Below are 25,303 nucleotides of genomic sequence, written 5' to 3'. Positions count from 1 at the left end.
TGTGAGGTCATGGGACGATCATTGAGGGGTTGTAAGGTCATTGGCCGATCCAATTAATATATTATAACAGTCTGATCCGAGAAATTAATGAAGATACCCGCAAAATCTTCATAAAGAATAGAGTGCGAAATTGGCGAAGGTGGGGGTTACAAGAATTTATGAAGGAGTTAAGCCATGAAAGAGAACTGTTACAAAGAAGGGCATGAGAGAAGTTTTCTATAAGAAAGAAAGGAGGCCGAACAGGAAAAGGGACCAGAAAAATTGGAAACCACTGTTTCCTAATATATTTGATGCTCTAGCTAAGGGTCATCTGTCTTGGCTAGAACAGTTACAATTCAATCTATATATACCATACTACGCTCTAAAGAAAAGATAATCTAATATATGATCTAATCATCATCTAATAAACAACACATGGAGTACTCTCAACTCCTATTTCATATTATACTCATTATATTTATGCTCTTACTGACTTGAGCGTCGAAGTGTCATCGCAGGAGGAGCCCCTCTCGTTTCCCGAAGGTTGAATCTCTTAAAGGGAGACCACCACCAGAAGCTCATCCAGATGCCGACCGACCTCGAGTTGGCTCACCCTCTGCAATAAACATGTTATTATCAAGTAGAGTTGCACATCCAAAATCACCAAGCTTATAAACACCATTTTTGACATAAATATTTTCCGGCTTAACATCAAGATGAGCTATTCCCTTCTCATGTATAAATTGCAATGCACAAGCAACCTGATATAAAGCTTCTATTTCATGTCGTTCAGTAAGCAATGCTGGGCAATTTTTAGTGGATAAACTGTGATCACATAGCTCCAACTGAATATACAGTTGTCCATTATCAGACCACAAAGAATAATATCCCACAATGTTCTCATGGAAACCTATGGCAACCATAGATTGAACTTCTGTATAAGCTTTAATCCTTTCTCTTCCACTGCCCAACTTCTTGGTGGTACATTTCACAACATACAAGCAACCATCTAGTTGCTTCAATACCTTATAAACATTGCTAAAGTTTCCTCTACCAATTTGCTCATACTGATAAAAGTCGTTGTGGTAGCGTGATTGACCATTACCACGAGTAAGTGAAGGGAAGAGGTCAGCACATTTAGAATTTTGGAGTCTAAAAGGGTACAGTTCCTCTTCCGAAAGACTTGTCATAAAGTTGTTTCTAGTGCAAGCAGGAGGCATAACCCTGCAACGCAATGCAATTGCAGAACGTGACACATAACTTCGAGCCCTAAGCTTATATTCGACTTCCTCTCCAACAAAGTCCATCCCAAGTTCCACAATTGCCTGACCATCACCAGAAGACATAGAACTGAGAGTGTCTCCTGAGATACCATCATCCATTCGACGTCTCTTGGTTTTTGAAGTGTTGGGCTTCTCTAGTGACTTGGGGTAAGGGTAATCTTCCTCCTCCTCCATGTCGACGCTAAAATGGAAGCCTTTCAAAGGAAACTGGTTTTCCGGAGTCAAGTAATCTGGTGTGCAAAATAGATCCTGGCTGAGAATCAAGTCGTCATGGTTAACTTCGTCGGCGGTGACGGTAGAAGGCACCAACTCCTCCTGCTCCTTCTCCTTTCCCATTTTCCTATTCTGCTGCTTCGCTATGAAGTGAGTGAGAGAAAGCGTTTTAGTTATTTTCTAATGGGTTCGGTAAAGTTACTGTAGAGAAACCAAATTCATCCTAACCGTTCATTTTGTTCTTGAGATTGGAACTTCCGAGAGTTTTCAACTGATAGTATGAAAGATTGAAGGGACGCGTGCAGAGGATGAGGATTTGGATTAATTAGCATTAACCAGGCAGTAAAGAGAGAATCATAATGGTAGACAAATGGTTAAGACTTACTCTATATATACTAGGTAAAACCTCACATATAGACAGATCACAAATTAGGTTAAGAGCACTTGTTTCTGACTACCTTGAATGTTCTAGATTTAGGTCTCCAATTGGCCTGTCTAAAACCTTTACAATTCAAGGGATCTCAATTGATTAACTTTAATCACTCAATTAAGGTATAATCATGACTAAAGGTGGAAAGGTTACAATTCAATCTATATATACCATATTACGCTCTAAAGAAAAGATAATATAATATATGATCTAATCATCATCTAATAAATAACACATGGAGTGCTCTCAACTCCTATTTCATATTATACTCATTATATTTATGTTCTTACTGACTTGAGCGTCGGAGGGTTATCGCAGGAGGAGCCCCTTTCGTTTCCCGAAGGTTGAATCTCTTGAAGGGAGACCACCACCAGAAGCTCATCCAGATGTCGACCGACCTCAAGTTGGCTAGAACATTTGGCGCCCACCGTGGGGCTAGTTAAAACTTTTCCTACCTCCATAATATATATTTAAAATTTTCCTTATTCTATATGTAAATTAAGTTGAGTGTTTCGTTGAAATTTATGTTGATTGAAAATAAGTTTGGTGTTCAATATACTATATGGTGTACAAGTTTGAAGTTTGTAGGAGCATGATCGGTCCAATACAAAAAATTCATGTTGATCATGGTGCCAAGCTAGATGCTTGGTCCAAATAAAATCCATGCTGATCATGGTGCCAAGCTAGATGCTTGGTCCCATAAAATCCATGTTGATCATGGTGCCAAGCTAGATGCTTGGTCCAAATAAAATCCATGCTGATCATGGTGCCAAGCTAGATGCTTGGTCCAAATAAAAATCCTTAATCAGGTGAAGAGCCTGATAAGGTATCAAAAAATCCTTAATCAGGTGAAAAGCCTGATAAGGTACCAAAAAATCCTTAATAAGGTGAAAAGCCTGATAAGGTACCAAAAAATATATTTTTTGTAGGTGAAGGAAATGGAGATTTATGAGATGAAAAAAATGCAAACAACAATCGGTCCAGTTTAGGAAGGAGATGTCGATTTAAATTATATGTTTTGCAGGTGAAGGAAATAGAGATTTATCAGATGAAAAAAATGCCAATAACAATCGGTCCAGTTTAGGAAGGAGATGCCGAATGAAATTATATTTTTTGCAGGTGAAGGAAATGGAGATCTATCAATACGAAGAAAATGTCGACCCACTCCAATTTGACGACACGTGGGCCCGGGAAGACGAAACAGTCAGATGATGGGACGCATGGCAGAATGCATTTAATGAGGGGTTGTGGAAAAGGCGCGAGCTCGGAAGTCGATAGTGAAAAGGGATCTACAATAGCCTTCTTTAGAAGGCTTGGGGCATGTTGGGTTATGGTCTTGGGCCGACCCTTGGCGATTAAGGAAGGACGCCGATCTAATTATCGCGGGTGTAGCCCAACTTGGTGATCAAGTACAACTTTAAGCTAGTAGTAGCCTTATTTGCCTGCGCATAAGGCTGGGGGGCATGTTGGGTTATGGGCCTTGGGCCGACCTTTTCTCATTTAGGTAGGACGCCGATGTAAATGAATAATGTAAAGAAAATAGTATAGGATGAAGATTTGGATTAATTAGCATTAACCAGGCAGTAAAGAGAGAATCATAACGACAGACAAAGGGTTAATACTTACTCTATATATACTAGGTAAAACCTCACATATAGACATATCACAAATTAGGTTAAGAGCACTTGTTCTTGACTACCTTGAATGTTCTGGGTTTAGGTCACCAATTGGCCTGTCTAGAACAGTTTGAAATTTGAACGAGTGAGAGGTTGAGTCGATTCCCTCTCCTCTAAAGTAGATGATGTTCAAGCAACAATATAATTATCAACCATTAAGTCTTGGTGGTGGTTCCTCAGTTTTTGGAACATGTGAGTTCATGAAACTAGATGATGATGTTCAACCAATGAGAGAGTCGCTCAAGAAATGGTGAAATAATTATCTTATTCTTCTGAAACTTATTATAAGTGATACAAAAAATGCATTGTTAAAAGTTGTAAGGACACTAAAGTGATGGACCCTCAAGTGTGAAAAGAGTGTTTAAGAAAGGGATACATATAATCAATCTTGCTCCTTGGAGTTATCCTGATCAAGTGGTACGAGACTGCTTAAGCGAGAGGAGTTCACTTAAGTGACACTTAGCTCATGGTGATCACGATGTTGATGGATTATATGTTATATCAACTGTATATGATTAATGCATGAGATGCATGTTTGATAAATTGTTTTGATAATAAGATATATGCATTGATACAATATATATGATGATATGTATTGTGATTTTTGTATGATAGGTTGCACTCCATGGGTGTGACCCTTTATGAGTATGCTACCCTCTATGATTGTAGTGAGAATGTTTGAGATGGTATGCTCCCCAAGAGTCGTAGTATTGAGTATGAAACTCACAACAAAAGGATATATCATATGTTTCATTAATAATTTAATCACATAGATAAATTTGAGGGGGTGGAAAGTTAAAAGAGGTTATTGTATGACCATTTTCTATAACAAATGCAAATAATCACCATAATCAGAAATTATGGTTATTTTTTACTAATGATATTTCCTATGAGTCAGATATTAATCTTTAGTGAGACATTCTTAATATAAGACTTTTTGAAGACATAAAGTGTAATAAATTACATTGTTAGATGCTAATAAAAATACATTATTGGATGATTCTTACATTTGAAGTAAGTTATTCACTTGTAATTTTTTGTGTTTGCGCTATGTTGATAGTATGATATGGTTGATATATCTGTATGCTTTGTTTGGATTAAAAAGTGGAAATGAATGAGTGAATTTGAGATGATTTGAAAGGAAAATTTAAAGAAAGTTAGGATGTTTGGATTAAGGTAAATAGAGTAGAAAGTGTAGGAAAGGTTTATAAAAAATTGTGAGTGATGTGATGAATGTGATTGAAATTATTATTTTTTTAATTGATAAAAATGTAAGTTTACAAATTTATCCCTATATTTAAAAATTGTTAAAAAATTAATTTGATTTCTTTATTTATAAATTATAATTATTTTTATTTAAAATATTATTTAAATAATTATAATTATAAATATTTGATAATTTTTTTTATATTAAATAAAATTATTATTTTATCATTAATTTTTTGTAATTAATATAATTATTATATAAATTTATTTCTTCATTATTAAAAGGTATATTTATTATTATTATTTATGTTTATAATTTATTATATATATAATATGATTAATTATGTTATTTTATACTAATTATTTTCGTATAATTTTAAATATATTTTTTATATTTAAATTATAATTCTATTTTAAATATAAATAATAATAATTTGTTTAAAATAAAAAGCATAAAATAGTAAATTAAAACTAATTAATCAACTTTTTTCGGAGTTGAACGAAGAAAGTTTAGAGTGCAAATATTTTTTAAATATCCGTGCTTTTTACATTGGTTTTCACGCTTTCCCCTCACAAAGTAAAACTGCGCTTTTCTTTACCTGGAAACAAACGGACCCGTAATGTACATGTTGTTGAGTATTTTGATTCTTTATGAGTTAATTCACTAGTACAAATCTTACTCAATACGAAAATAATAAAAGATGTTGTAGGTGAGAGTGAAAAACCTACCTATGTTTTAATTTTTGCTTGAATTGATGTATATATTTTTATGGGACCCTAATGTTCCAATGTTGTGTAGACTAAGTTATATACACATACCCAGTAACATATGTATCTTGTATATTAGTATTAAAAAGGGAGTTACATTAATCCTTAATAATTTTTTTGTTTTTAGTATCTATTGATACTTGTTAAGTGGATGTTGTCAAGTGACATATTTTGGTTCATACTTTTATGTGCATTGTTTTCCACTCTTAGTTCCCAATAATTTTAAACGCTTTGGTCATTGATAAATTTGATATGGTATGATTTTTATTTCTATAATAGTTTTTGTGGTTTATTGACGTCATTTCTTTGTTTGGATTAGAGAGTTAATTTGAGATGATTTGAAGAAAAAATGTGAAGAAAGTAAGGTTGTTTGGATTAAGGTAAATAAAGTAAAAATTGTGGGAAAAGTTTGTGAGTAATGTCACGTGTGTGATTGAAATTTTATTTTTTAATTAATAAAAATGTAAGTTTACAAATTTTTCCTTACATTTAAAAATTGTTTAAAAAATAATTTGATTGATTTATTTGAAGATTGTAATTGTTTTTAATTAAAAAATTATTTTCATTAATTGAAACATTATTTTCGGCACTATGTTAGAGCAAACTTAGAAAAAAATATTAATTGTGTACAATTTTCTAAAGATGTTTATGATTGTCAGAAACTTTATTTAAAAAAATTGTAATTGTCGATTATTTATTTGTGATAGTTGTTTGTAATTAAAAGATTATTTCCAATACTGTGTCAGAGCTATAATTGTGTAAAGGAAAAATATGTCTGTGAAAATTTGAAAATGCAGTAAATTATAATGTATTAAAACAAAATTCATGGATAAAGTCCGTGTATAAAAAAGTTAAATAGCATACATTACAAATGTATATATAAGAAAAAACATAAAATAAATAATGAAAATATTTAGTGAAAAAAGTGTGGACAATAGATTATTGGTGATAATAAATAGAGTAAAACATCGATTATGTGAGACAAAAAATAACCAACATCGATTCTTGTGGAACATCGATTCTCTTACACAAAAAATAACCAACATCAATGTTCACTAAAAAAACCTTAGACAATCGATGTTGTAAGTGATGATTCGTGAAAAACAAGAACATTACGGAGAACAAACATGTGTCATGCCATTTTTCTCATGCTTTCTCTGCACTTGAACAAAGAAAAAAAAAAAAACCTCCTCGCCATTCTGCGCTCGCAAACCATCAAGAATTACAAGAAACAAATACAGAGCTTTTTCGCCTTTCCATATGCCTTAACAGTGGAACTGCATAAACAAACACTGCCTAAGTGACTGTACCGTCTAGATCCCAGTTAGGAAAGGAGGTTCAGTACCCTTAAAAGAGGGGTTTTCCCGCCTGATGCGCTTAGCTCGCAAAAAAAGGGGAACGAAGTCATAAGCCAATAAAGAGCTTAATCCTCCGAGCAGTAATCAAAGCAAATCATGGTACAAACATGATGTTTCAATGGAGTCCAGACACATCAACAACAGAGTAAGTAGCATCAGTCAGATGCCGTCGGAAGGTGGCTTGACCACAAGTCTTTTGAATTATAGCTTTGTATACTCAACGACATGTAGTGTTAAGCTTCTATCCCACAGAAGCGTGGCTCAAGGCTGGAGGGCTGTGTACCGTCCGGATCCCAGCTAGGAATCCGACCGACCCTATTGACCAATCTAGCAAGTCTTTGGGCCGACCGAGCATGCCCAAAAACAGGGAAGGTCCAACCCAACATCTAAAGACTCATCAGTCCCTGTACCGTCTGAATCACAACTAGGAATCTGACCGACCATCTTGCCCAATCTCGCGAGCCTCTGGTCGACCAAGCACACCCAAAACAAGGAAGGTCCAGCCCAACATCTAAGACCCATCAAGCACAATCCGCGAGTTTTTTATGACCCGCGTAATGCTCCATATTACTTCATAAATGCATACGTAAAATCTTCGATTATATCATATAAATGCTCTAAATTACTTGGTTTCGTCGATAGGAGAGATATAAATATAATACTAATTATTTGATTTAGGAAAGATGAGAGAATAAAAAATATTATAGGACTTACTATATATTATGCGTTTAATTATTTCTTTGTGTTTTTTTTGTAATAAATTAAATAACTTTCAAAATAATTTTAATTTTAATTTTTCACTTGTTTCTAGTTTACAAAATAATTAAACATTCAATTTTAGTTTTTTTTTTCTCTTAACTTATTTCCCTCATTTTGTACATGAATTGACGTCGTTCAATGTAATTAATGTTTATGTTATGTTTATCGTTGTTTTTACACTTTTATTTGGCCTCTTCTACTCCTTTTTATGTTTCAAACATTTTCTTAATTTGGAGAAATGTCTTCTCAATTTACATAAGTTCTTACTAAATTACAACTCTAGATTATTATCTCAATATTTTCAATAGGTCATTTTCAACGAAAATAATATTTTTGAAGACTTTTTAAAACTCGATATTTTTTATATATAGTTTTCACTCTTAATTTTTTTAAAATCTCACTCTCACACACACAGAGATATATTCACATTCTTATATCGGCTATTTATTTTTCAAACTATCAGTTTTATCCTATTTTAAATGTATTTCATTATTTTCAAAAAATTATCAATAACTAAAATAAAAATAACGCTGTATATACTAAAAAATTACATATTTTAAAAACATTTATCATAAGCGCTAGTGATATAAAATAAGCGTCTATCTTATGCATTACACAGTTAATTAATTACAATAACGTGATAATGATTATGCTTGTTTTTTAAGGTAATAATTTTATATTTCAAAACGATTACTCTGTATCTCTCTCTGATCTTAATATTTTAACTACAATCTTCTAATAAATATAAAAAATATAAACAGATTTGAAATTCGGTGTCACATATTTGAGATATTTCTTATACATAATTTTTATCCTCTATGATTTTGCGTATGTATGTTGTCTATTTATCTAGTCGATTGGTATTGATTATTTGTACAACTAATGATACGTTATTATTATATATATTTTTTATCCACAAATGCATTGCACCTCTCTCATGCACCATATAAAGTTGCAATATCATTAATTGCAAAAACCACGTAAGAAAGTTAAAATTTGTGTCAACAACTTAAACATTTTGGTGGGAATTCTTAAATCTAACGTGACATTATTATACGACACAAAAAAACAAATTAAGAAGCCATTCGAAAAGTCAGGAGATGCTCCAAATTGTTTGGATCTGCTTGTTTTATTTTCTGAAGTGTCAAATCCTTCCTTCTTTTTCCCTAAATCTGAAAGCAAAGTTTACGCATGGTGTTTGTGTTGACCCGCTAACTCTTCCTTTATTATTTTCCATCAGCATTTTGGTTCAGAAGAGGCCATTATCCATTTCAACATATAACATCAAATAAGGAATCAATAGATATATTAAGACTTTAACTTTAAGTTTGTCTCATTTTATTAATCATAGTTATTCAACACATGTCTTTTACATTGAGACTATCTTAATTTATTGGAGATTCCACACCGACTAGAGATGATGACAATTCATTGTATATAAGTGAGTGTAAATCTCATTTTATGAGCCGATTTTATGGGTTGAGTTAAACTTAAAATTCACTTTGTAATATAGTTATTCAACGTCAAGATAATTTGATAAATTCAACAAACTCTTGATAAAATAGACTTTAAATGATTTTATTATCATATTAAAACATAAATGAACGTTAAACCTATCACAACATTATAATAATTAATTTATAAAGTAAAATTTGTAATTAGTTATATATTACAAAATGTGCCTTTATCTAAAGATAAAAAAAATTAGGTTAAAAAAAAACATGATTCCGCCCACTTGGCTTCTGTTTTGGCACCGTATAGATGCTTGGAAACATGCTTTAATCTTGCGATCAGCATCAGAAACTCTGATACACACAACAACTAACACCGAAAAACGTAGTCATTGCAAATCATGGCACATCATAGCCTCACAAATAATGTCCACTACAAAACCCTTCAATTATTAGTCTTTTCCTTTCCACACCCTTTTCTTGTAATCTAAGTTTTTTCTTCTTTTTCTTTTCATTTTGTGAATTTATACCCCCTGCACAACCTCCCACCTCACCTGAGAGGTGAGAAGAAGAAAAGATGACCTCAGTTTGCATATCCAACTGCCTCAACGATGCACGTGACCCACGTGTCCCGGTGAGGGCAACGTACGTGAACCTCTACAAGTGGCCGGAATCGGATGCGGAGTTTGTGAGGTCAGTGAGTTGCAACAGAGAAAAGGGTTCCCAGGTGTACGGACACCCCAGGGTGGTGGACAGCATCTCCTGCAGACAGATGTATCTCAGAAGCTACACCTTCTCCAGGGAAGAAGAGAACGAAGGTGAGAAAACACACAAATGTTTTGGCGTGAAGAAGAAGAAGAAGAAACAGCAGAACAAGAACTCAAAGCCCGAGACTGGGAAAAGAAAGTGCTTGGTTTGGAGTAAGGCTAAGGAGATCTCATGTTCTGCTTTGTCCAGGATTTTCCGAAGGGTCTTGTTCTGCTCCGCTAGTGTAGATGTTGTCCACGATTAATATTTTTTTTTTATATATATACACACTCTGTTCCTATTTATGCTCCAGAGAGAAGAGTTTGTTAGTGCTGTATCTTTCACTTTGCTTTCTTTTATTAACTTCTGTATGTAAAAAAATTGTGTCTTACAGGAAAAGGTTTGTGGTTTTTTACTACCATTTCTGTTTGTGATGCTGTATTTGCCTTATGTCAACTTTTTTGTGGTCTTATCAAGGAAAATGTATAGTTTCAGTTTATGATCCACGCTTAATATTTGGATATCAGAAACATAGTTTTTATCCTATTTCATATTGGATTTTCAAAATTTAACTATGTTTTGAAGGCAGTTGGAAAAACTGCAGACAAATCAAGTAATGATACATGTAATGTTGATGGTTTGTTTAGTTTCTTTTAATTTTTTTGTTTCATTATTTATCTCTGGGAGTGTGAGAGAGATGTTAGAATCTTCCTCTGTGATGTACTCCTAAAAATAGAAAGTTGGTCGCCTTCCACGCCTAGCGGTGTTCACGCCAGGTTTGTCCCTTCGAACATAGCAAATTTTATGTACCATTTTTTATTCATATTTTCATTTTATTTTCTACTCCTTTATTTTCTCAAACCTATAAACCTAAATACGACCAATTTATGCAAAAATAAAAAATAAAAAAAATGAAAGAAAATCAACCTTAAATAATAAAATTGTAGAGGTTGTAACATTTTAGGGGTCCTTGTCCTCGGCTCGCTACACATTTCATGCGGGTTTAGAGACCATGGGTTTTTCGAATATTTCAAGAGTCACTAGATACAATTTGTTTAATCGTATATTTTATGATTTGATAGTTGTAAATGAAACTTCGATACCACTTCCAATAAAAAAAACCTTAAATAATAAATTTATAAGATTTAAAAATTTTAAAATAATAAAATTACGAGTTTTTCTTCTTAACTTTCTTATTTTACACGTGAATTTCTAAAATTTTTGTTCTCGAATGGGTGTTGGGCCTAGAGAACGATGATCTTCTTTCGCCTCTTGGTCGTCTGGTAGCACAGGCTGAGATGGTATCCGCAGAAGACACTCCGACAATCAAGTCAGTAAGGGTGTCGGTCCTCGGTTGTCAGAGTATTGTCCCAGTCTGTGCTACCAGACGACCGAGAGGGGAGAGAAGAAACAAGAAGCTAAGAGAGGCAACAACCGACCGAGTGGAGGAACAAGACAATCGTTCTCTAGGCTCCTTAGCCCCTCAGCTAGGGGGAATCCACTCCCCTTAGACCTCAACTGGAGATTGTTCCGGTATGCCAATATAGTCCCACATCGCTCAGGAGTCAAGGTCAAGACACATTTTCAGGACAAAATTGTGACGGAATACCGAACTCCAAAGCGGACAATATCTCGAATGTGGTGATTGACTCTAACGATGTTATCTCTCATACTTGATATTGGAACAAATTTCATTACTAAGTTTTTGTTTCCTCCTTTGGAGGATTTTAAACTATCTTTATACTAAAGATTGTAACTAAACCATTTTTTGTTCTGAAATTAAAAATATTCTCATATGGCATATGAATCTTAGAATTGAAGTTTACTTCTACTGCAGCCTTAGCTGTTTTGACACCCTCATTGATTTTGCTGCGATTTCTTTTCACTTTATTAATTTGATTATAGAGTAATGATTCTTTATATGGATTACTCTCACTTAACATCTAAATTATTTTATTCTAAAAAAAAATTAGTTGTAAAATGTTATTGTCTTTTAAACCGTAAAAAAATGAATAAATAATTAGAGCATTGATTAAGGTCCTGGTGAATACGCAAGTTTGAGTGATACATACAAGTTTGGTGGATGATAATGATTATATATCCACGCCCGTTCACTCATGCACTCTACGGTGTTATGTTTTTTTACTGTAGCATTTGCGATATCTATGCTTTCTAAAAACTCTTCATTATTATATATTACACCAAATAACATTAATTATATATCTATCTTTCTACTAATTTATTTTATACTCTTATAACTGAACTAAAATTTCAACTTTTCTTTGGATATAAATGTCTTGTTTACAAGGAATTCTACTCTTGAAAAAAAAAATAAGTTATCGATGTTTAGAAATGTATGAATGTAATTATTTAAATTTTTATTTTACAATTTTTGTAATATAATTTTAAACAAAATTACCATTCTTTATTATAATTATGGTCCTTATATTTTATAGAATTCATAGTTTTAATATTTGTTTTTCACAATTTAGTATGTTTTTTTTGGTCTCTGATTTTCTTACACAAATTTGATTCCTTAATTTACCATTATTCGTAACGTTTTATTATTTTGGGCATGACGTAATGAGATGGAAGAACAATGCATGATGCTCACCACCTGTAAAGACTTTTATCAAATGTAATTTTAAAGCTAATAATTAAATAAAGTTACAAATAATTAAAAATTAAGAGGCTAAAATTACGTAAAAGAAATTTCAAATACCAAAATTACCAATAATTAAAAAATTAATAGACTAAAATTTGACAAAATAGAAACAAAGTTGCAAATTTTGCAAAATATAGGGACGAATAAAATTACAATAAAGTCTAAATACAATAAAGAATAATTAATACAAAATAAAAAAAGATGACAATAATACTCAAAATACATCCGTGATACATCTTCAAAGGATAAATATTAATGATTCATTTGGTGACTAATAAAGTTTATTTAACTGAAAATAACAAACTGTATATAATCGTGAATTAATATTAGTCCAATGGCCAGTATCAATGGTGTATAGAAGACCACTTGTTAAGGTGATCACCCTAGAATAAGTCTCGTTTGTTCCTCTCACAGGAAAATTTAAAAAGTTATCTAAAAAGTCTCTAAAGAATAACTTTTTGACTTTTATTTTCTATTTTCATTTTTTAATGTTTTTCTTTTCAAAATATGTTTGCATACAATTCTAAAAAGTATTTTTTAGTTCAAATAATTTCCATAAGGAAATCCATCATAAAATAAATCTTCACATCAAAATTAAAGTTAAAACTAACTTAGAAATTCCTAAATCGGCTTATCCACACAATCTTCATTAACGTTAAAGGTTGATTACTTCAAGTGATGTACAATAAAATGGAGGCTGTTAAATATTATAGCCTCGTTTACATGGTGAGAAACAAGAGCAAAGTCATGTATCTGCATGTAAAAATACAAAATTTGTACATGGCAACCTGCTTTTCACTGTTAGGCGCATAGATTTATATGCACAGTGAAAGTCATGAAACAAACACAGTGGTGGTGTGTGTAAGTGAGTGAAACTGGTTTTGTGGTGCTTGGATCCTTGGTTCTTGTTGTCGTTGAGGTGGTGTGGTGTTGGTCAGTGGAGAAGAAATGCATAAAGTAAGCATAACTGATTATGAAAAAAGAATAATCGATTATATGAGTATTGTGTGTGATAAACGATTATCTATACATTGATAAAGGATTATGACTTATGTTTGTATGTGTTAATCGATTATGGTAATGAATAGTAATTATGATCTTGGTCCATGAATAATCAATTATGAGTTATCGTTTCCATAATTTTTGGTGTGGACGTGTTACCGGTGATTACTTCCGCAGTGGTGCAAGTATTGTCTGATTATATTGTTCATGTGTTGATGGCTGTGGTTCTTTCATTCACTCTTAGAAGTGTAAACACCATTGTTAATTCATTCCTTTTTCTTTTATTGGATGAATTTGTGAGGCAAAGTTCATTTGAAATGAAATTACTTTTTATTTTACAGTATATGTTCATTGAATCGTAATTTGTAAAATAACTTTGAAATGAGAATATATTTGTTTTCCACTATTTTTAATTTTAAATAAAAGACAAATTTGTATTTTTTTTATGAATAAAATTAAAATTTTAATCAGATCCATATTTCACAACCTTTTATAACTTTTTTTTTTACTTTGTTAACTTCAATTACCTTAATCCAAATCATTTCTCTTTCTCTTCAAATTAATACTTTTCTTCTCACTCATATCCACTCCCCCAAGAAAGCTAGCTGGTGTGCAATGATTATTATCTACCAACCAATTTGACCTAAATGACTCCTTCAAAAAAGAATTATTGGTGATATTATAACACTCAAAGTCCCTAATATAGTTAGAAATTCACATTGGAAAAATCACTCTAGACACTTTTTCTTAGAGAGGGAAAGTCTTTATTCAGTGAACTCATTAAAACGGGGAGAATTACATTTGATCAACTTAGTGATTGGGCCCAAATTATATTCCAACTATCATGTATTAAAGAAGATTAGCTTATATAGAAGATCTTTCAGAAAAACAACTAAGCATAAAACACATATTTATGAAGTGAATAACCCATCAGTTGTTCTTTTGATAAAAAATGTGAAGCCTGATCCTGGCTGTTGATACCATTCACAGGCAATTCAACAACGCTCTATTCATTTCGCCGCTAACTAAAGAAGCATAAATCCTTTATTATTCACGACTACATCATAAGGCAGGTACATCAGTTGGTTTTAGCTTATAGGACAACTTCAATGCCTTTTTTCCTTCTTGTTTTCTTCATTTCAAGTTTTTTTTAAAGAATTTATCCAATATTCTAATCAGGGTCTCTGCATCAAAACTAAATAAAAAAGCAATACGAATTATGACAGGAACACCCTCTTGTAATAAACGTAACATTATATAATTGCACAGAAATTAGTAGTGTAAAGTAAAGCAACAGTATTATACTACTAGGAAAAATTTGGATAAAGTAAGAAACTAATGAATGAATTGAGAAATGTACAGCACCTGTTCCCGCCAAATCTGAAGGAAGAAATCCAAGAATGATCGATCAATAAAAGATCTCACCAGTACAACTTCTCAAAAGACATACAGCTTGAAATGGAGAAATGAAAAGCAGAAAACCTTTTTCTATGCCGCGGAATTCATCATCATCATCATCATCATCATCAAAGCTAACCAAGAAAAAAAGAAGCTAAACATAGAGGCAGTATTCCCTTGTGGACACTTCTCTGCCAGCAGAAGGTTTAAAGGGGTATAGTAAAACAAAGGAGAAAAGGGCCAGCCAAATTCCATATAGAAGATCTTCAAAGCTCAAACTCTTCATCCTTGAGAGCAATCTCCGCAGCCTCCTCCTCCTCCTCATCAAGCACAAAGTACTCATTCTTCTCCAGAGGTCTAAACATGTAGAACATGACAACATAAAACGCAAGACTAGCAGTTTCCTCCGCAGCATTGCTCACCCATTGGTACTTATAAGCCGCAATAGTCCTCAAAGCAAACACCACTATTCTGGTGAAATACAAGTACCCAATCACAACAATATAAAACTGTCTGAAAAGCGTCAACTTAGCCAAATTCCTCGAAGCCTTCCCATCGGTTTTGGACGTCTCTCTCAGCGATCTTATGGACCAAACAATAGGGAAAATAATAGCACAACAGCAGATAATATCCACAAGCAAAAACACCTGGTTCCAAGTAACCCAGTCTTTGATAAAAGGCCCGGTTTCCCCTATCACAACGGAAGCCAAGTTAGCGAGAACCTGAAGCGGGATCACAATCATTAAGACCTTCTTCTCCCTGTCCTGCAAAAAGGGTTTGAGAAAAGACCATCCCGTCCCTATCAAAACGATGACCGTGAAGAGCAAAACCACGCGGATGAACTGAAATATATAAAACAACACGTCCCAGCCATGAGGGAGGCCGGTGACTTTGACGTAATGCTTGTCCTCGGCGGCGCAGATTAGATTCAAGGCCTTCATGAGGAGCAAGAGCGACATGAGGATGTGAATGCGGTGAACGGAGCGCCGGTTGGTGTAGCAGAGGTAGAGCCAGAAGGCGAAGAAAGCGAAGTAGGTTACGGAGAAGAGGAAGAATAGGGAGGGGAGCTGTGTCTGGCCGGCGGAGAGGTAGTCGCGGGAAGCGTCGGAGTCCAGATTGTAGGCCTCGGTGTGGACGACCATGGTGACCGAGGTTTCCGGTGCGCAGTTGGCGAAGAAGAGGCTGTACTCGTTGGGCGAGGTGACCGGGTATGAGCGGTTGAAGGAGGCCGCGGGGGGAGGTGAGAGGTCGCGGAATGTGAAGAGGTGGAGGATGTAGTGGGAGTCCAGGACGCAGAAGGAAGGGTTCTGTTGGATCTCCATCAGGACTTGGAGGAGAGACTCTTCGTTCAGGAGGAAGAATCCCAACCGCGACGATTCCGGCTGCACCGCAGAGGAGAGCACGCCCACGGAGACCGAGGACACTGCAATGGACACATGGCCTTTGTGTGTGAACCCGAATTTCTCGAATAGGATCATGGGGCGGGTGTCGGAGCTTATGGTCAGGGACTTTATCTCCGCCGTGGAGGGGGAGAGGAGGCAGAGGACGATGATCAGCGACAATGCCGTTCGCATTCCGGCCATGGCCATTGCTCTGGTTTGGGTTCAGAATGTGAGTGAATCCGATCTCAACATATCATATTCCTAGATCTGAATCTGCTCCTCAACTCCTTCTCCACGACGATGACTTGCCACCTACGTGGAGCTAACACATTCCATGGGCCTGCAAACATATCAAGCCCAACACGGCCTTTTCCTCTTTAGGCCCATTACTTTCATTCTTCATTACATCTGTCATAGATCTGACCCATAAGCTACTTAAATATTTAACTATATAACTATATATTTAGTATTAGTAGTTCAATTAAATATGTTTTAATTCAGAGATGTTATTTGATAAATAAAAATATATTTAATTTAATTTTTTCAGAAAAATATTGCACCTTATGTTGGATCGTTAAACAGGAGAGAGTTGTAGTTGTTACACGAAGTTGGTTTCGTAACATGATCTGGACATAGACATAAAATTGTCGTGAAAAACACTTGTAACGGCAACTAACTAGTATGAAATGGCGGAAGAGCCCTCACTCGGTTAGTAGTCTGGGTTGGCACGATTTATTAAATGCTCTGCTTCGTAGTCACTGTTCAAACTTCTAATACCTGATTTTTCTCTCTTTATCCATTCCTTCATCAAAACAAATAAATAAACATAATAAAAAAAAAGTCTTCACTTGGAAACCCCCAAGAAAAAAAAAACCCAACACCATTCAACGCACTGCAAGAATCTCAAGAAGCCTTGTTGCTAAAACAACGCAAATCGCCTTCAATTTTTTTCAGCTCTCTTGTTGGTTTCTCAATTTGTAAGTCTCGCCGCCTTTTCTTCTTATTTCTTGAACAAGTTTTGCTATTTTCAAACTTTGAAATTTTGTGACTTGGAATTGAGTTGCTCGAATTTCATCACCTTAAGCATCATTCCGTTTGTTAATTTTGTCGAGTGCCATGCAGTGCTGTTTTTGAACAAGAATTTGAAATCACGGGGAAATAAACCAAGAAATTAGGATAATCTTGGGTTAGGTGGGTTGGTGAGTAATTTAAGTATATGGTTGTATCAACCTGTCGTGATTCAAACAAAGCAGGATCAGACTCAATACATTTGAGGTCTGAGTTTTGGGCCTCCCAAAATTCTAGAGATTTGGTCATTGGTTGCTGCTGCCAAGAATGAATGTGGTGGGCAAAGTTGGAAGCTTGATAACCCAAGGTGTCTATTCAGTTGCTACCCCTTTTCATCCCTTTGGTGGGGCGGTTGATGTCATTGTTGTCCAGCAGCAAGATGGCACGTTCCGCTGCACGCCGTGGTATGTTCGCTTTGGTAAGTTTCAAGGTGTGCTCAAAGGTACTGAAAAAGTTGTTCGGATAAACGTCAATGGGGTTGAATCACACTTCCACATGTATCTTGACAATTCGGGGGAGGCTTATTTTGTAAAAGAGGTGGATGATGATGGTGGTGGTGATAAAGGAATAAAGTCAAATGGGACTGCTGATAACTCTGAGTGTAGTCAAGAAGACGTTGGTGTTGAAATTGATAAAAAAAATAATAGTTATCTGAGCATGGATAATAGGCTTGGTCACAGACTTGACCATAGCATATCTGATTCACGGGTGCCTTATCTTACTGGTGAAGACCATTCCTCGGTTTTGTCACAACTTCAAAGAGCAGAATCTGATGTCGATAGGAGATTTTATGAATTCCCTGATGATCAATCCTCTTTTGAAGGTTCACTTGATGTTTCAGAATATGATTCTACTAGGTATGAGACTCTAGACGTGGAGAATTTTATGGACTCACAGGGCTCCCATCCGGAGGTGGTTTTGGTCAGTGTTGATGGTCATGTATTGACGGCCCCTATCTCAGAATCAGAGCAGAATGAGGACAATGTTCAGTTAAAAAATCCTCAATTTCATCTAGGCCCAGGTGAAGGGACTGACTTCTATGAGGGCAATGGGGAACTTATTTCTGATGAAAATGCTTGGACTGCTGATTATGTTAGTCAGCTGGATGCTTCTAGTAGTTATGACACTAAGGTTGGTGATGATACTTCGGAGCTCCTGTTGGAAGCTCAAAGACAGGAGGAAAATAATTGTTGCACTGAGGAAACCTTAGTGATTAAAAATCAAGAAAATCATGTTTTGCAAACTGATTCAGAAGAGGTTGTATCTTGTATGAAGAGAGAGACAGTCTTTAAAAGTTGTTTGGAATTACACGAGTTTGCTCAGCAGGCTGGAAATGCTGATTTACAAGATGTAGATTCTTCATTGGAGGTTCAAAATTCAGAAGAGGAATCTATTGCAATTTGTTCAATTACTGATGAGAATGAAGACGAAAACATTCAGGCTGATTTACTAGATGTAATAAGTTCTTCACTGGAGGTTCGAAATACAGCAGAGGAATTCATTGCAAATGGTTCAATTACTGATGAAAATAAACAACAAAACATCGAACAATGTAGAAAAATTGACGAGTTATCTCCCCTTAGTGCACCTTCTTCCTTGGATGACCATAGTTCTCCAGAATTAGAAGTAGAACCTCAAGAGGTTGATAAAGATGCATCGGTGAAAGTTGACACTGGTTCTGGAAGTCATTCTGGTACTACGGATATTATTGGATGTAACGATGAACATGTTGGAGAGTCAGTATCAAATGATCAGGTTGGTGATAGTCAACAAACTCCTGCAATTGAAGATGCCAGTAAGAATAGTGAACCAACTGAACCTCAAAGAGAAACTTCCAACGAGGAGAACCAATGTCATTCTGCTTTGAGTAAGAACTAAAAACTGCGCTTCAAATTAGTTTGGCTGATACTAAGCAATTAAATTATTTATTTATTTTTCTTAAAATATGTGCAGGATTTGAGGCCTCACTTTGTGGTCATGAACTTAAGGTGGGTATGGGTTTAGTTGCTGCTGCTGAGGTTTTTGAAGCACATCGGATATCTGTGGAGGAATTTAGAAGTTCTGCACCATCCATAATTAAGAATGAAAATCTGGTTTTGAAGTTCAGAGAGAGGTATCTGCGGTGGGAAAAGGCTGCTCCTGTTGTCCTTGGAATGACTGTATTTGGTTTAGACTTACCTGTTGATCCCAAAGATACAATTCCAGTGGGACAGGATGGTGCAGTAAAGGCTACAAATGAAGATTCCGGGCCAGCTTCATCTGGACGCAGATGGAGACTTTGGCCAATTGCTTTTAGAAGAGTAAAGACAATTGAGCACACTGATAGTGCATCAAATGAGGATGTATTCGTAGATTCTGAGTCTGATTGGCAAACTTCTATTGTCGAACCTTCTCCAACATCTGCTAGGCATGAGTCTCCTCGCAAGCAATTCGTGAGGACAAATGTTCCGTCTAATGAGATGATAGCGTCCTTAAATCTCAAGGATGGTCAAAATTTGGTAACCTTCAGTTTCTCTTCCAGGGTTCTTGGAACACAGCAGGTTTGACATTAATTGTGGATCTGAGTTCCATATGACTATACACACTGTTGGGTTTTACTTACTTTAGCAGGGATGTATAATCATGTTACAGGTTGATGCTCATATTTACTTATGGAAGTGGAATGCAAGAATTGTAATTTCAGATGTAGATGGAACTATTACCAAGTAAGACCAGTGTTCATACTTATGCTTTTTAATGTTCTTTAACTTGTGGAATTGGAATGCAAGAATTGTATTTTAGATGTGTATGGAACTATTACAAAGTAAGACTAGAGATAATTCTTCTTATGCTTTTTAATGTTCTTTTAACTTCCGGAAGTGAAATGCAAGAATTGTAATTTCTGATGTAGATGGAACTATTACCAAGTAAGACTAGTGATTGTATTTCTTATGCTATTTATTTATTTTTGTTAATTCATTACAATACCTCTGCTCCCTGCTTTGGACATTACTTTTGATGAAATCTGAGTATGGATCTAATATGCTAATTTTGGTAATAATTTATAATCCTGGATCTTACTGGATGAAGGAATATACATAAGGGAATGGTAGTTCTGTTTTATATGGTTTATGGTATAGGGTTAGTGATGTAGGCCAGAATCAGTTAGGCTTTGAGTAGTCTTACAATACATTAACATAATGTTTATTCAGATTCTCGGGGTGGGATGAGCAACCTTTCTATCATTAGCTTATGTGTGTACAATATTAGGGCAATCCTTTTTTCTAAATCTTGAAATGAATTGTCATGTTTTTTTTTTTTTTTTTACTTTTTTCAGTGATGTTCACTAACTACTCTGAAATTTATTATCGATATTAGGTTGCTTTTACATTAATGTAATAGTTAGCTTAGACAAAAATTGTTTGCATGAATGCTTTTGCTGTTATGGGTAGATGAATTTGTTCAGATTTTAATTTTATGCCGACTGCCAAATGCTTAACAGTCCTTTTTCCAGGCTATGAAATTATAGAGAGAGTTTATGGCTAGCTGAACATATCTTAATGAACATTAAACTAAAATATGAAAAAAAATTGCTGCAAGAATAGAAGACAGGGTTGTATTATAGTGCCACTGGTTTCAATTCATATCAACTCCTTAGTGCTTTGCTATTTTCTTCCTTTCAGATCTGACGTTTTGGGGCAGGTCATGCCTTTAGTTGGCAAAGATTGGACACAGTCTGGAGTGGCAAGGCTTTTCTCAGCCATTAAAGTATGTACATTTATTTTACTTCACATCGAAGTTTATGCCAATTGAGATGAAGTAGGGTAGTTAATGTTTACATTTAATGAGGTCAATGGCAATAGATCTTTCAAACGTCTATCTGTAAGAGGCATATTGTGTAGTGGGCTTGTAATCAAATATCTGCTTTGTTGTTGCTGCCATTTCTGAATGTTTATGCAACTCCCTCCTCAGTTCTCATTTCAACATTCTTAAGTTTTACATGATTCTCAAATTAGTGGCTTGACTTTTGTAACGATATTTTTGAGTTTTGACTTCGAAGAACAGGAAAAGAACACTCAGTTCCCAAGTAACTGGTGTTTACTTAATCAGTGTTCTATTTTAAGGATGAGATGAACTATAGACTAAGAGTGCTTGTTGCATTGGAGTGGATTTTGTAAACACTTTGGGTATGTATCTATGCACACAAGCAGGTTTGCTAAAAACTGAAGCAAGTTCAGCAAGTGAGCCACGAGCCTGGCAAAATCTAGTGTTTAATGAGTAATTTTCAGTTAATACAAAGACTAGTGATTAGGCTCTTTTGGTTCCATGTATTAGAATTTACAGAGAAGAGAGAGAAACAGATTTTATTATGAGATTATACAAATTGATTTACTACAGTAAGCTCAGCTATTTATAACTATACAGATATGAGCTAACTATGCTAGTGAACTAACTATGGTAGAGATGTTCACTGCAGTAAGGATAACAAACTGTAATTAACAAAATTTGGTTAAGCTAACAAATTGCAATAAACTTGTTACAGAGATCCTAAAAAGAAAGGGATATACTGCCGATTAATGTATATACTTGAAGACCATGTACCTAAAATGGTAATGGACAATGTCCACAGGCCTCTTTCAATAACATTTACAATTTTTTACTGTTTCATTTTGCGGTTCGCACACTTAATCAACATTACTGTTTTTTTGCTTCAGTACTAGTTTTCTGCTTACCTTCTCTTGCTTTGGAATATAGTATAGATGCAGATACATACATGTAGTGGGTATGAGCTCACCTTTTTCTATCTGTATAAGTCAACATAGTGTGCTTAATGTTATCATGATTTCCTATACTTCATTTTATGCCAAGAAGATTAATGTCTCATACTAGATCCTAATTTTATGTCAGGAGAATGGATACCAGCTACTGTTTTTGAGTGCCCGTGCTATTGTCCAAGCTTATCTTACCAGGAATTTTTTAGTTAACCTGAAACAGGTACTGATACAGCCAAGCTTTTCTATAATCAAATAACAGATAATTTTTATAGTAGGATTATTCTGCTTCTAATGAGATGATGCCAAACACCCTTCTATGAGATTTTCGTTTTGAAAAGTTTAGCATAAAGGTAAGTGGGTAGGGGTGTGACTTATCAACTTTAATTATCCTTCTAGGATTGTCAAGTTGAATGGATGTGGAAGCCATAATTATTAGCATATGAAAATCACATCATACTTAAAACGTGTGACTTATCACTAATTTACATTTACAATTGAAAGACATGTTGAAGCAATCTGATATCAATTGATTAGAAGTATGGGAGTACCGCACCATAAAAGTTAGCCAGCCAGAGAGTTCCAGGCTTTATAAACCTCTCATCAGAATCTTATACTTCCAATATGGGACTCAAGTCCCATACCTCATAAATTGGATATCATCACTTTGTCAACTTTTCAATTTTGTAATTTCTCTTCTTTATATCCTTGCATCTTGACTGGTCGGTTATCTTTTTAGAAGTTCTGTGTTAGATACCAAGAGGTACCAATATTAAAGGTCTATTCTAGGAGGCAAAGGAACCAATGTGATCTAGTGGGTAGTTGGAAGGCCTGTTTGTCGGTTAGGGGAATTAAGAGGAGAAGGATTAATAATACCATTGTATATTGTACAAGGGCAATGCTTTCGTAATTGAGTTAAACTGTTTCCATGGTGTAAAGGAGGTTTTCCCTTGTAGAGCAGTATAACAGAAATTCTCTCTGCTAGCTAGTGCTTCCCCCATCTCAGGTGATACTAAAAGTTCATATTTGCAGGATGGCAAGACCTTACCCAATGGACCTGTTGTTATTTCTCCTGACGGATTATTTCCCTCTCTTTACCGAGAAGGTGAGACACTTTTAATGTGAGAGAAATTACGATTGAATACGTATTGCAATTTCTGTTTATGTAGCCACTTGTGATCCATGGATGCTATAATGACTTCTCTTTCTGTTGATGTACACATGCTTACATATGATGATGCCATCTTTATGATTACTTGTGTACTGTTGTCAACATGACCTAAGTGAGCTAGACAGTAAATAGTATGGTGGACCAACATGGAATCTATTGTCACTATGGAACATATAAGTGATGCAAATGCACGGATTTCAGCAAAAATAAGTGTTTTCTGAGTTTTGACTACTGTTAGGCTAATGGAGATGTTGATATTTAATCATTTCATCATTATGTGTCCGGAGTTCTGACCGAGTTAAGTGGCTGGGTATATTATGGGCTTGGGCTCATATATTGATTTTGAATTATGATATTGTTAAAAGTTTTAACATACTTGTTTTGGTTTATTAGCAGCAAAAAAACATGGTTTCACTTTTATTTTTGTCTGGCATTGAATTATCTATAGTCCTCCTGATCTGTGCTGATAGACATTACAAAGCTTTAAAAAAAGAAGAAAAAAAACTAACAATCAGCTATCACTTGTGTGTTTATGATACCCATCATATTTTATTAAATATACACATCTGACTTGTTATATTATTATTGGGCCTCTTAACTGATGGAAGTAATAAGAAGGGCACCTCATGAGTTCAAGATTGCTTGTCTAGAGGTAATTTTTTCCCAAACACAAGCAACTCAGAAGTGCCATCAAAAGATATTTTCCATACTGACATCACACATGCTCTGTTAATAATGTTTTGCAGGATATCAAAAGACTTTTCCCTTCTGATTATAATCCATTTTATGCGGGGTTTGGCAATAGAGACACGGATGAACTTAGTTACAGGAAGATTGGAATCCCAAAGGGCAAGATATTTATCATCAATCCCAAGGTTTGATCCTGGATTGATATTCTTTTACCATAGTATTCATAGTATTTTCTTTAGTTCTCACAGGGCACTAACAAAATGGCATGGAAACTAATAGGGTGAAGTCGCAACAAGTCACCGTATTGATTCAAAATCCTACACATCATTACACACACTCGTCAATGATATGTTCCCTCCCACTTCCTTGGTTGAGCAGGTGATAAAAGAGTCTCCAAAACGCGTAGACTTGTTATGAACTTTACAACTAATAAGTTTTGATTTGCAATTTTCAATTATGACAGGAGGATTTCAACTCATGGAATTATTGGAGAATGCCTTTTCCAGACGTGGATTAGTTCAATGCTTAAGATATTCTGTTCCTTTTTTGACAAGGATCCGTTGGTATGGGACCATCCAAGATGTTGATCGATAATGCAACATGTCCTTTCTACTTGGCACAAAACTGTGACATGATTCGAAAGTGTCCTACTACACGGGAATTCGATGATTGCATACAAGTGTTCTCGCAGAGCAGAACGTTATTCAACACGCCTTTGTTTTTCTTCTTTTTGATCTTCATTGAATCTTGGTTAATGATTACCCATTAATCAACCACATTGTATAACATTTGGTTTACATGTATTATACTCATTTTTTCCTGACCAAATATTGTCCGGGCCAACATCTGTTCAATAAATTCACTTGGTAAAAAAAAACATGTTAGTTTAAATGATTTCAAATGTTTAGCCAAGTTTGAAAACCTTGAAACCAATGCATTGAAAAATGCATTTAGAGATCTCAAGATATTATAATGGTTAAAAAATGGTGAAACGAGTGATTGTTTTGACCCATGCATCTATCTATATCAGTTTCCATTCGTTGAACCTGGGCACACGAGTGAAAGCAGGTACAAGGTACAAGGCTGTGTATTGCATATGAAATTATGTTTTTGAAACATTTTAAACGGAAATTGAAACATGCAGAATACTGGTATAACGAATTCCAACAAGGTACATGTCATGTAGTACGAATCACAATTGTCCATTGAGCTTAGAAGGACAATTCTTAGAAGTGAAGATGTGATTGTTAATTCATCAAAGAGCCTCATGTGAAGTGGCATCGACACTTTTGTCGAGTACTTCAGA

General features: G+C 34.8%; 4 protein-coding genes across 4 annotated transcripts; 2 read left to right on the top strand and 2 right to left on the bottom strand.

The window, feature by feature from the left end:
• Positions 1–557: 557 nt before the first annotated feature.
• LOC137816070 (wee1-like protein kinase) lies at positions 558–1,710 on the bottom strand. Its single transcript, XM_068619168.1, has 2 exons — positions 1,704–1,710; positions 558–1,618 (listed from the first exon to the last, which is right to left on the bottom strand). The coding sequence occupies exons 1-2, from the start codon at positions 1,708–1,710 to the stop codon at positions 558–560; spliced, it is 1,068 nt and encodes a 355-aa protein (XP_068475269.1).
• Positions 1,711–9,487: 7,777 nt separating this feature from the next.
• Positions 9,488–10,369, top strand: LOC137814399 (uncharacterized). The gene has a single exon (XM_068617109.1). The coding sequence runs from the start codon at positions 9,701–9,703 to the stop codon at positions 10,133–10,135; it is 435 nt and encodes a 144-aa protein (XP_068473210.1). The 5' UTR covers positions 9,488–9,700; the 3' UTR covers positions 10,136–10,369.
• Positions 10,370–14,773: 4,404 nt separating this feature from the next.
• LOC137814398 (protein CANDIDATE G-PROTEIN COUPLED RECEPTOR 7-like) lies at positions 14,774–16,625 on the bottom strand. Its single transcript, XM_068617108.1, has one exon. It carries the CDS (start codon positions 16,522–16,524, stop codon positions 15,202–15,204), a length of 1,323 nt encoding a protein of 440 aa, XP_068473209.1. The 5' UTR covers positions 16,525–16,625; the 3' UTR covers positions 14,774–15,201.
• Positions 16,626–17,024: 399 nt separating this feature from the next.
• LOC137814397 (phosphatidate phosphatase PAH1-like) lies at positions 17,025–24,825 on the top strand. Its single transcript, XM_068617107.1, has 11 exons — positions 17,025–17,294; positions 17,440–19,252; positions 19,339–19,925; positions 20,017–20,090; positions 21,048–21,132; positions 22,273–22,359; positions 23,169–23,241; positions 23,916–23,959; positions 24,054–24,182; positions 24,277–24,375; positions 24,461–24,825. Exons 2-11 carry the CDS (start codon positions 17,653–17,655, stop codon positions 24,512–24,514), a joined length of 2,832 nt encoding a protein of 943 aa, XP_068473208.1. The 5' UTR covers positions 17,025–17,294; positions 17,440–17,652; the 3' UTR covers positions 24,515–24,825.
• The last annotated feature ends 478 nt before the right edge of the window (positions 24,826–25,303 follow it).

Source organism: Phaseolus vulgaris, chromosome 1 (assembly GCF_000499845.2).
Source record: "Phaseolus vulgaris cultivar G19833 chromosome 1, P. vulgaris v2.0, whole genome shotgun sequence".
NCBI classification, from domain to species: domain Eukaryota; kingdom Viridiplantae; phylum Streptophyta; class Magnoliopsida; order Fabales; family Fabaceae; genus Phaseolus; species Phaseolus vulgaris.
This window is presented reverse-complemented; position numbering and strand designations above follow the sequence as displayed.

Bases quoted from the DNA above. Each gene is read 5' to 3' on its own strand.
- LOC137814399 (XM_068617109.1), top strand. From the start codon at position 9,701: ATGACCTCAGTTTGCATATCCAACTGCCTCAACGATGCACGTGACCCA.
- LOC137814397 (XM_068617107.1), top strand. From the start codon at position 17,653: ATGAATGTGGTGGGCAAAGTTGGAAGCTTGATAACCCAAGGTGTCTAT. The intron at 19,253-19,338 runs GTAAGAACTAAA...AAATATGTGCAG, and splicing joins CCAATGTCATTCTGCTTTGA to GATTTGAGGCCTCACTTTGT. The intron at 20,091-21,047 runs GTAAGACCAGTG...TCTTCCTTTCAG, and splicing joins GTAGATGGAACTATTACCAA to ATCTGACGTTTTGGGGCAGG.
- LOC137814398 (XM_068617108.1), bottom strand. From the start codon at position 16,524: ATGGCCATGGCCGGAATGCGAACGGCATTGTCGCTGATCATCGTCCTC.